At 46.3% G+C, this 10,974-nt stretch overlaps 1 protein-coding gene across 1 annotated transcript; it reads right to left on the reverse strand.

Annotated features, from left to right (window-relative positions):
* Positions 1-1,544: 1,544 nt before the first annotated feature.
* COPS7A (COP9 signalosome subunit 7A) lies at positions 1,545-8,021 on the reverse strand. Its single transcript, XM_063095267.1, has 8 exons — positions 7,860-8,021; positions 7,225-7,429; positions 5,523-5,598; positions 5,197-5,285; positions 3,708-3,910; positions 2,958-3,063; positions 2,648-2,799; positions 1,545-2,434 (listed from the first exon to the last, which is right to left on the reverse strand). The coding sequence occupies exons 2-8, from the start codon at positions 7,384-7,386 to the stop codon at positions 2,395-2,397; spliced, it is 828 nt and encodes a 275-aa protein (XP_062951337.1). The 5' UTR covers positions 7,387-7,429; positions 7,860-8,021; the 3' UTR covers positions 1,545-2,394.
* Between the last annotated feature and the right edge of the window lie 2,953 nt (positions 8,022-10,974).

The following is a 10,974-nucleotide window of genomic DNA, read 5'->3' on the forward strand; positions in this document are numbered from 1 at the left end:
TAAACCAAACTTCATGATCAAAAATTAAGCCCCCACCAATTCCCAAATAATCTGCTCCTTCCCCATGCCTTGAGAGCCAAGAGCCCTCCTTTCACAAATCAAAGACAAATTACATTTGCATGACCCTAGGGATGTGAGTGTCTCCCCCTCCCTCTCTGGGTGTGCAAGCCAGGCAGGCCCAGGCCAGCCCAGCCCACACTGGACTTTACAGCCATTTACTGAGGGCTGGAACTAGAGAGGTCTGGCAAGTTATAGGGCCATTAGCTGAAACCAGCTTACAGGAAAAAAGAGGTACTAATTTCCAAAAGAAAATGGAGGCATGGGCAGAGGTGAGGGGAAAGGCTCAAAGCACCAGGAATTAGCAACTTCTACACATTAAAGAATGTGGGAGGAAGTAGGGGTTTATTTCAGAGGCAGAGACTGAGAATCAAGTCTTGCTTGTCTAGGGGTAAAGCTAAGACAAGAAACCAAGAGTGTCAACTCCTGATATGGGGTTCATTGGACTGGTCCCATTAAATCTCCATTACCCCCTGTACACGATAAGCTTACCCACCCATTTTGGTCTCCCCCACTCCATTTTTTTGTTTTGGTGGCTGGCCAGTATGGGGATCCAAACCTGTGACCTTGGTATTATAAGGATGCACTTTAACCACCTGAGCTAACCAGCCAGCTTGCATTTTTAATCAAAATCCAAGATCCCGGGGCTGGCCCGTGGCTCACTTGGGAGAGTGCGGTGCTGATAACACCAAGGCCCCGGGTTCGGATCCCATATATGGATGGCCGGTTCGCTCACTGGCTGAGTGTGGTGCTGACAACACCAAGTCAAGGGTTAAGATCCCCTTACCGGTCATCTTTAAAAAAAAAAAAAAAAAAAATCCAAGATCCCATTCCCACTTTCTAGTTCCATAATTGATAGCCTTAGGACCAGTGAAGAGTGGTCTGTCCTAAATCTCCACTTAGAGAATAGCACAAACTCTGGAGAGCAGCTCAGTCAACACTAGGGCCCTCAGAAGGCAATCGCTTCATGCACACATGAGCGCTCAACTGTCCCTTACACTAGCACTTCCCAATTCTAAGGAGAACACAGCAGTACGCTAGGCCAAGGAGACAAATCCTCCTTACACATTTCTCAGGAAGCTCTACCTTGGACAGAGGGCAGGAGCCCAACTGCTGCTTCTTGCAAACCTGATAGTTCTCTGTGGTTCTGATGTGAAAATTCAAGTTCATTATCAACTCTCTCCCTTATAATTCTGAGGTAGAAAAAAACAGGGTGAATTCAAGCTCCCTGAAAGCAGGGACAGTGACGCTCACTTTGCATCTCTAGTGCCTATCACATGTTAGTGGTGCTCAGTAAGTATTCATTACTTCTGAATGAATGCTGACATATGGAACAATTTGTCCAAAATCATATAGCCAGGGATCTAGGACTCAGCAAATAGCATCTGGTTCTCTTCATTTTTCAGCACTTTGCTTTACAGTAGACTGGGAATAAGTCTTCTTCCCTTCCACAAATATTAAAGACAGAAGATACGCAGTTCAGGGCATTTTTGTAGATAGACTTCTCATAGATTTATTTCTGTGTCATGTTATATATAGATATATGCATATATACCTTTTTAAAAAATGTTTTTAAATACAATCTATATCCCCTTCCCTTCCCTATCAAACTCACAAAAGGAGATATAAATCCTTCCAGGATTGCCTTCAGGCTTCCAAAGATGGTCAAGGCCAAGAAAGAACCATCTCTCAACATCTAAGAAATAGTTTCCCTTCTTAGGCTCTGGGGTCATTGAAGCAGCAGCATTCCCAGGACCCAAGGGGAAGAGAGAGGAAAGAAAACAGCTATAGTGTGACAGGATTCTAGGATGAAAGTGTCCAGTGACTCCTAGAACGGCAGACTGGCTCTTATAACTCTCAGGGTGGGAATAAAGGTGGGGACCCTATGGCTCTTTAGACGCCACACAAAAGGTGGGGGGTAGGAAGCAGGAACTGGGGATTACGCATGCAGAGACGGGCAGCAGGAGAAGGAAAACCCATAGGTTATGCTGGAGACAGAGCAACCTCCATCAGGACTACCCACCTACTCAATGACAGATGTAATGTACAGGGACAGATGCTGAGCTCTTAAAGAAATGGGGAAGAAAGCATGGCAGAGAGGAGGAGCAGTGGAACACGTAAGAAAGTCACATAAAACAAAAAGTACCAACAAAAACATGACCTGTGCTTGCCTCCTCCCTAAAGAAGGTGTGATCTATGCTTGGGGGTGGGGGAGGTGAAGGATCATGAACCTAGGATTATCAGCTGGCCAGGGGCACAGGAAGGCTCTCTGAGGACTCCTAAGGGGCAGGCAGACAGCTGGGACCCCAAATCCCCAGGGAAGAAACGACAGTCCCTTCAATTCGACTTGGACCAAATCTTGGCACTCCCTCGGAGCCTGGCAAGGGAGGAGAGAGAAGGGGGGAGGGGGGGAGGGAGGGAGAGAGAGAGAGAGAGAGAGAGAGGGAGGATGCAGGGAATCCCCTAACAACTGGAGGCTCCCCCCACTCCCTACCCCCATGCAAATGACTAAAGGAAGTGAGGGCCGCCGGGTCCCTGAGGCAGCAGCGGGGCACCCCGGAAGCGAGCAGTCCCTGCCACACTGGCTCACCCCTTGCCCTTTGAGGCTTTCTTGCTGGGCTGGCGCTGGTTAGTGCCAGCTGCTGGTTCCCTCAGTTCAGTCAGGTGTTGCTCAGGGTCCTGAGACGTGGCCGCAGCTGCTGCTGCCGTCGTAACTTTAATGGTTTTTTTAAGGTTGGCAACCTAGCAGGATGAAAGGAATGGGGGATAGTGAGGAAGGTTCTAGAACTTGACAGCCCCTGCCCATCTTGTCTGGTACAGCCACCATCCAAACCGCCTTGCACAGGACAGGTGGCCCAGGCTGGCGTGCCTGGTTCCATCCCGCTACCCTGCCTGCTCACCTCACTTTCAATCTGCTGCTTCAGGCCCAGCTGCTGCTCCTTGTGCTGGTTGGCACGGCTCACTTGCTCCTCAATGCCTGACAGCACAACCTCACAGCCCACACACCTGTGGGAATCAGGGGAGATTAAAAGTGTCAGCAGAAGAGGGCTGTGATCACAGACACATGAAAAACAGATTCCCAAACCCTAGATCCTGGCATCCAAACCCTTGTCTGAGTTCACCAGGGCACCTGGAAACCACCCGCAACAACACTCCCAGCAGCAAAATGAACATTCAGGTAGAATAAGAGAGATAAAAAAGTTCCTGGAGGATGTGCAAGCTGGGAGCAGGAACTGGGAACAAAACAGGGAGGAGATGTTAAAGAGAAAAAAGGTGAATTAATTAAAAACACACAAAGTTAGACAGGGACACAAAGAGAAAGAGACCCATGGTCTCCGGACAATGGTGGTTACAAACAAATGGGCTGAATCCAGCCTAAGACAGGTGATCAACCTTCAGGTTAGGATGCCCTCAAGAGTATCACTCCCATTTCCGTCCACCAGTTTCTGTACCAAGGACACTGAGTCCTGCCTCCCAGGGCCTCCTCCACTTCTTCCTTCCTTCAGAAGCCTTTGGGGAAACAAGCTCATTTCCCTTCATCCTACTGAGCTCCACCTCTGCAACCCAGCCCCTGCCCTCTCCTACCTTGAAGCACCTCTCCCTTTCTTGGGGTGGGAAGGGAAAGGACAGTGCCAGGACACAGATCTCACCATTCCTGCAGGGTTCGAGCAATGGCACTGAGGTCCTGGCGCTGGATGTCCCGGCCAATGCTGTAGTCAACCTCCAGCCGCTGATTGCGCTGGTCCAGGGAGCCGCGAAGCACGTCGGCATACACGGCCTCAATCACAAGATCTTCCAGCTGCCGCACATTACGCAGGGCCAGGGCCTCCAGCAACACTGCATATGGGATGCACTGGGGCCCGGAGGCCAGGCCAGGATGTGTGAGGTTCCGCAGCAGAGAAGAGCTTCCAAGAATCTTCTTCCCTCATTTCTCCCCAGGCCCCAGGCCCATCTGCCCCACACTCCTATTCCTAAATCATTTCCTCTAAAAAGCTAGTTCTAAGACAAAATAAATAAAAAGGACCCCTACTTCAAAAACAGCATTGTGAAAAGAACAATCTTAAATAAAATACAAGACTCAGGGCCGGCCTGTGGCTCACTTGGGAGAGTGTGGTGCTGATAACACCAAGGCCATAGGTTCGGATCCATATATAGGGATGGCCAGTTAGCTCACTGGGAGAGCGTGGTGCTGACGACACCAAGTCAAGGGTTAAGATCCCCTTACCGGTCATCTTTAAATAAAAAAAAAAAATATAAGACTCATGCTCCCCTATCACTCTCATCCCCCATACCACAGAGGGGGAAAGTGACATCTGCCTTGGTGTCATTCCTTTGGCCACAGTCATATCACATAGCCCTTGGTCAAGATAAGCTTGACATAATGGGAGTATGCAGTAATGAGAGAGACCTGGCGCTTTCATTTATACTTCCACCTACTTCCAAGCAGGCACTCCGTTAGAGGCATCTCACAACAGAGAGCCTGATTTAAGTAAAAGCGAGATCAACTTGAGAATCAAGTAACAATTGGGAGAGCGCAGATTGAAGGTGGTGGTGGTGGTGGTGGTGATGATGTTTAACAAAAATAAACTGAGCCTAAAAGGAATACAGAGATACTTCTGGATTATACATTTCTTTTCTTTTTCTTTTTTTTTTTATTTAAAAAGATGACTGGTAAGGGGATCTTAAATTAACCCTTGACTTCGTGTTATCAGCACCACACTCTCCCAAGTGAGCCAAGGGCCAGCCCTGGATTATACATTTCTTATCCTAACAAATAACAGCCTAGCACTTCAGAAGAGAGCCCTGTTCTCAGCTCAGGGGCTTGGTTCACATAGGACTTTACGCAGTGGAGAGGAACGTAATTGTTAAACAGCACATGAACAGCATCCTAGTTCATACTTTGACCAAAAACATAAAAGATGTTACTTAGACTTAAGTTGATTAAAAAATAAAACACAGAAAACTAAGAATACTATTCAGACTAAACAGTAAAGGAGCTTAGATACAGACCTTGCAGGAGGGGAGAGTGGGAAGAAGCAACAGTCTGGTCACAGGCCGTCCTAATGCAACCCCCCCAGGGACATACAAAAGGATGCTCTAGACCTCACTAGCTTAGGACGGGGGGGGACTGTCCCTCACCTTGACTTTGGCAGCCAGGGTGACGACTGACAGATGTCGAAGCTTATTCTTCTGGGCCTCCGTGAGTGGGGGAAGATTCCGGGCTTCAGCTAGGGAAAAATGACAAAGGGAAGGGAATCCTGATTTCAGTTTTATGGGAAGCCCTAGCCTTCTTCCCCTGCATTTATTTATTTTTATTTTAATTTTCCATGCCAATTCAGGCCTTGACCCTGACCCTGTGCATCCAGGGTATATAAGTGGGGTATCCCAGCAATCTCTTCTAAATCTCTCCAGAAACTGCCATTCTCCCATGTCAATTACTCCAGAGCTCCAGCTTGTCTGGTTACCTAAGTAGTCAGCATATGTCCCGTAAGCAAACACTGTGAGCAGCCGGAACGTGGAAGCAAAGTCGCTCTCAGCCAGCTGCAAGAACATGAGGGAAGACAAGAGGTGACAGGAAGAGCCTCCCTCTCCACCCTCCCAGTCTCACCCTGTTTTTAACTCCAATTTCTGGCCCCATCTTTCCTGGCCAATGTTACCTCTCCTGGCCCAGCAAAAACAGTTCTCTGCCTCTCTGATCACTCTCCCAACAGGAAGAGCTTTTCCACTTCCAGGCTTTCGTTTACACTATTTTCCCAATCCACAATGCCCTTTTTCCTCCATACGTCATCCAGCTCCTATCCTAAATTCAGGGTTGAAATTATGCAGTGTTCAGAATCTAACAGACACACCAGACACTGCAAATCGTGTTGTCTGGCCCTCAGTGTGTTATTTCTGAATGTGAACAAATTTAGGCAATCTGCAGTACTCCCCAATTCACCCAAGACTACTGCCTCAGCCTCACTCATCTCTGACAGCTGCACAGCCTAGAAAGGCATCTAAATTTGTAGCTTCTGCTTCAGACCCACCTCAATGGGAGGGTGTCTTGCATCACCCAGTCGAGCCCACCCAGATCTCCTCTCTTCCTATCATTGATCACTCATTCTGGCACATAACCAAGCCCTGCAGAGAGTTGTTACCTAAAAATATCTTTTCTTTCAACAAGATTATAGACCTAGTCTCTGGTATCCCACTACGATCTAGCAGAGCTATGCAAGCAGTTGGCTCTCACAATAAATACTTTGCTAAATTAATAGATTTATATCCATTCATCTTATCTCTTCAACTGGAATATGAGCTTCAGAAGGGTAAGCCCCATGGCTTGTACTCTTCTGGTATCCCCAGTCCACATGTAGAGTACTAAACAGGCACCTTGACTGACATGCTTTAGATCTGCTGCAGATGAAAGCAGGGAAAAAAGGCAGCCACAGTTTTCCCCATACCACAGAGTAATCCAAAGAAGCTAAAGCCATTGACTCAATCACAGGCCCTCAAAAACTTGGCTCACAGTTTACCCACATACCACTGTCATAGCATGTCAGGACTTGGGCTGGTGCCACAAGTCCTGGTGACCCATGGGCTCTGGACTTTTAAACTCTCAACTCTGCCACTTTGGTGTGAATTGTTCTCTCTGTGGTGTTCCTAGTAGCTTGCCATGTGTCTTTTGGGAAAAGACCCCTTCTCCCTTACCTACCTTAAGTGTATTAATTAGTATATGCTGCACAGGGGGAAGAACAAAATATACTAATGTAACATACTCATTCCTTCCATTTACACCAGACTTTACACTTTCCTCACTTGATTCCAAAAGTGAAGGGCAGTATCATCTCCATTTTTAAGAGAAAACTGAAGCCCTAAAATAGAAATGCTCTGATCAAAGTGATATGATTATTAATAGCTATTACAGTGGTACAGGCAGGCTGGAACTCAGGTCTTCTATTCTGAATAACATGCTCCTTTGCTTAAAAATGAAAAATACTGGGCTTTACAGCTGCCTCATCTCCAAAGGGAACCTAAGAGGTTTCCTGCTTACTTACTTTTGTAAGTTGCCAGTTAATCATCACTGTATTCTTGTTCAACTGAAGGGTTCTGGGGTTGCAAAATGAGCCCTGCCCACCCATTCTCAAATCCAAACTTTTGCCCCAAGCTTCCCTGTGGCCAGCAACCCACCTCTCTAACATTGGGCATATCCAGCAGTTCCCCAAACACGTAGACACCAGGGGCCTCCAGCACCTGGTGGATGAGTGTGGCCAGTGCTGCGCCCTTGGCAGACTTGGCCAGGAGCAGAAATTGCTCCTGGTTCTGCCCTGTCACCTTCACCTCTGCACTCATGGCTTCACTGATCTGGAGGGACCTGGGCTCAGGATGTCTGGAGCTGCAAGGAAAGAGGATGTGAAGCTAGAGGTCCCTGAATACGGGCAGGATGGGAAGCACAAGGCCGAGGAGCTGGGCTGTACAGGCACTAAGTCACTTCTAAAGTGAGGAATCAGACGTGATCTAGAACTCCGATCCAGGAATCCGAAAGTCAGCCGCTTAACAGAGCTGCCACGCCCACCCTCTCCCTGGGCCTAACCGCTAACGCCCACCACGTGCACCCCACCGAACCCCAAGGCGCACGGTGCGGCGCTGGAAGGGGTGTCATGTGAGACCCGCCCCAACGACGGCGCTCCCTCAGGTCTCCATTCGTGTCCCTCACGTACCCCCACCCACGTGACCTCGCCCCCACGCTCCTTACACGTGGCTCCGCCCCTTCCATTAAAGAGGCCGCCAGGGACCGTGGGCTCCCGCCGACTGCCCCGTCGTACCTTGAGTCAGATTCTGCGGGCCGCTGCCTGGACGCTTCGTCTCCCAGCGCACCGAGCGGGGCCGCTGCTCCGTCACCTCCGGCAGCTGTTCCGAGCCTTTCCTGCCACCTCCCTGCAGAGTCGCTCCGGCCACTCAGCTCTGTGGCCGGCTTCCGGCCGTACTTCCGCTCTTACGACGCAGGTTTCGGGCAGGACAAGCCCCGCCCCCGCCTTCCTACCGCTGACTCGCCAGCGAGACACACAGGCATTCTAGTCTCTGATTGGTTGCTGGGAAAGAGTGACGGGCGCCTTTTTTTCCTGCTTTGTTTCAATAAAACTTTATTGGTGGAACAGCACAGACGCTAAACACAGAGCGAACCCCTGGTCTCACCCACAGAGCCACCCGAGATCTGGAGATCCGGGCTGCACGGAGTGCCTGGGGCGAGAGGAAAGCTGTAATGGAAGAAGAGATTGAGAAGAAAAAAGCGAAGGCGGGGTGTGGGGACGAGAGAGGGCGGAAACAATAACAGGTCACTTAGGTAGTTCGACCACTCACTTTTTTGAGGAGCGGAGGAAAGAAGTGAAAACGGTAAAGGAAGTAACAATAGCTAACATGTACTGAGTGCTCACTATTGGTTAGACATCTTTAAAATTTTTATCCCATTGAATCCTCACAGTACTGTGTCCCCAGTGTGACTCCGGGACACCCTCTCCCATGATTACAACATGTAGTTTATGGTGACGCTTTTGGTACATTGACTCATAATTCCTGGGGTAGAAAAAAAAAAAAAAAACCCTAGGTGGAAAGAAGGTGTATGTTATTATTTCTCATTTTAAAAATGAGGAAATTGAGGCTCATAAAAATCCAGGGATTTACCTGGAGCCTAGGTCCCTTTCGGGGGGTGGGGGTGCTGACCAATAGGGGATCCAAGCCCTTGACCTTGGTGTTACGAGGCTGCACTCTTATCAACTGAGCTAACCAGCAAGCCAACGAGCCTAGGTCTTTTCAAACTCCAGTCCATCTTTCCACTTCACGATGATACTTTATTTATTTATCTATTTATTTTAATTAGTTCAGATTTCCTGTTTTTTATTTTTTTTTTCACTATGACTAAATCTTTTTTATTTTTTCAATTGAAAGAACTGATTATACATATTTGTGGGGTGCAGAGTTGACTATCAGTATTTGTGTACACTACATGATGATCAAATCAGGATGGCATATTCGTCATTACAAAGTGTACTTATTCGTTGCGTCCATCAACCAGGTTCTCCCTAATCTTCCTTCCCTTCCTCCCTCTAATAACCACAGTTCTGTTCTCTCCTCCTGAAAGTTCAACATATTATTGTTGTTTATTTTTTCTTTCTTTCTTTTTAAACTCCCACTTATGAGTGAGGACAAGTGGTATTTCTCTTTCTTATTTCACTTAACTTAATTTTCTCCAAGTTCATCCATGTTGCTGCAAATGGCAGAATTTCATTCTTTTTTATGGCTGAGTAGTATTCCGTTGTGTTATATATACCACATTTTCTTATCCAGTCATCTGTTGATGGACATTTAGGTTGGTTCCATATCTTGGCTATTGTAAATAGAGCTATGATGAACATGGGAGCGCAGGTTTCCCTTCAACATGACGATTTCCTTTCATTTGGGTATATACCCAGTAGGAGCAGGAGAAGCAGGAGTGGGATTGCTGGATCATATAGCAGTTCTATCTGTAGTCATTTGAAAAACCTCCATACCGTTTTCTATAAAGGCTGTACTAATTTACAGTCCCACCAACAGTGTAGGAAGGTTCCCCTTTCTCCACATCCACGCCAGCAGTTGTCATTCTCAGTCTTTTTTCAGAACACAACAGATAAAAACTAGAAATCAATAACAAGCAAAACTTTGGAAACTATACAAATACATGGAAACTAAACAACATGCTCCTGAATGACCTATGGGTCAAAGAAGAAATTAAACAGGAAATCAAAAAATTTCTTGAAACTAATGAAAATTTTAAAAAATCCTACCAAAACCTATGGGATACTGCAAAAGCAGTACTAAGAGGGAAATTTATTGCAATAAATGCTTACATCAAAAGAATAGAAAGACTCCAGGGCCAGCCCGTGGCTCACTCGGGAGCGTGTGGTGCTGATAACACCAAGGCTGTGGGTTTGGATCCCATATAGGGATGGCCAGTTGCTCACTTGGGAGAGTGTGGTGCTGACAACACCAAGTCAAGGGTTAAGATCCCCTTACTGGTCATCTTACTAAAAAAAAAAAAAAAAAAAAAAAAAGATAGAAAGACTCCAAATACACAACCTAATGATATACCTAAAAGAACTAGAAAAACAACAAAATCCAATCCCAAAATTAGTAGATGGAAAGAAATAATTAAGATTAGAACAGAACTAAATGAAACAGAGACCAAAAAAAGGTACAAAAGATCAACAAAACAAAAAGTTGTTTTCTTAAGAAGATAAATGAAATAGACAAACTGTTAGCTAGTCTAACTAAAAAGAGAAGAGAGAAGACCCAAATACCATTTTTTATTTTATTTTATTTTTTGGTGGCTGGCCAGTAACAGGGATCGACCCCTGGACCTTGGTGTTATCAGCACCATGCTCTAATCAACTGAGCTAACTGGTCAGCCCTTCACCATGATTCTTTAAAAAAAAAAAAAAAACATTATTATAGTGTTTCATATTTCACACCAGGCTTGCTAAGTTCAAATGACAGTAAAGTTAATGATATCTTGGAGACCTTTGTGTTAAGCACTGAGCTAAGAGCTTTACCTAACTCATTTGATGCTCACAACAATCTAGTAATTATTATTTCCATTTTCCAGATGGAAAAACTGTGGCCCAGGGAAATTAAATAACTTAAAAATCATGAAAAGACAAGAAATCAGAAAAAGAAAAGAGAGGAAGAGAAAATCTTAGGACTAGTAGACTGCTAGGGCTGAAGAGACTTTAAAGTGCAGAGTTTATGGTCCATGTCCCTTGGTTTGTGATAGAAAGTCAGATGCAGAAACACAGAAAGGAGAGAGGAAGGAATAGGAGGAGGAGGAAGAGGAGTAAACAGAAGAGAAGAAACAGAAAAGTGAGAAGATATCAAAGGCATAATAAAATATTCAGAGTTTGAAGGAAC

The sequence above is a fragment of the Cynocephalus volans genome, chromosome 1, assembly GCF_027409185.1.
Source record: "Cynocephalus volans isolate mCynVol1 chromosome 1, mCynVol1.pri, whole genome shotgun sequence".
NCBI classification, from domain to species: Eukaryota; Metazoa; Chordata; class Mammalia; order Dermoptera; family Cynocephalidae; genus Cynocephalus; species Cynocephalus volans.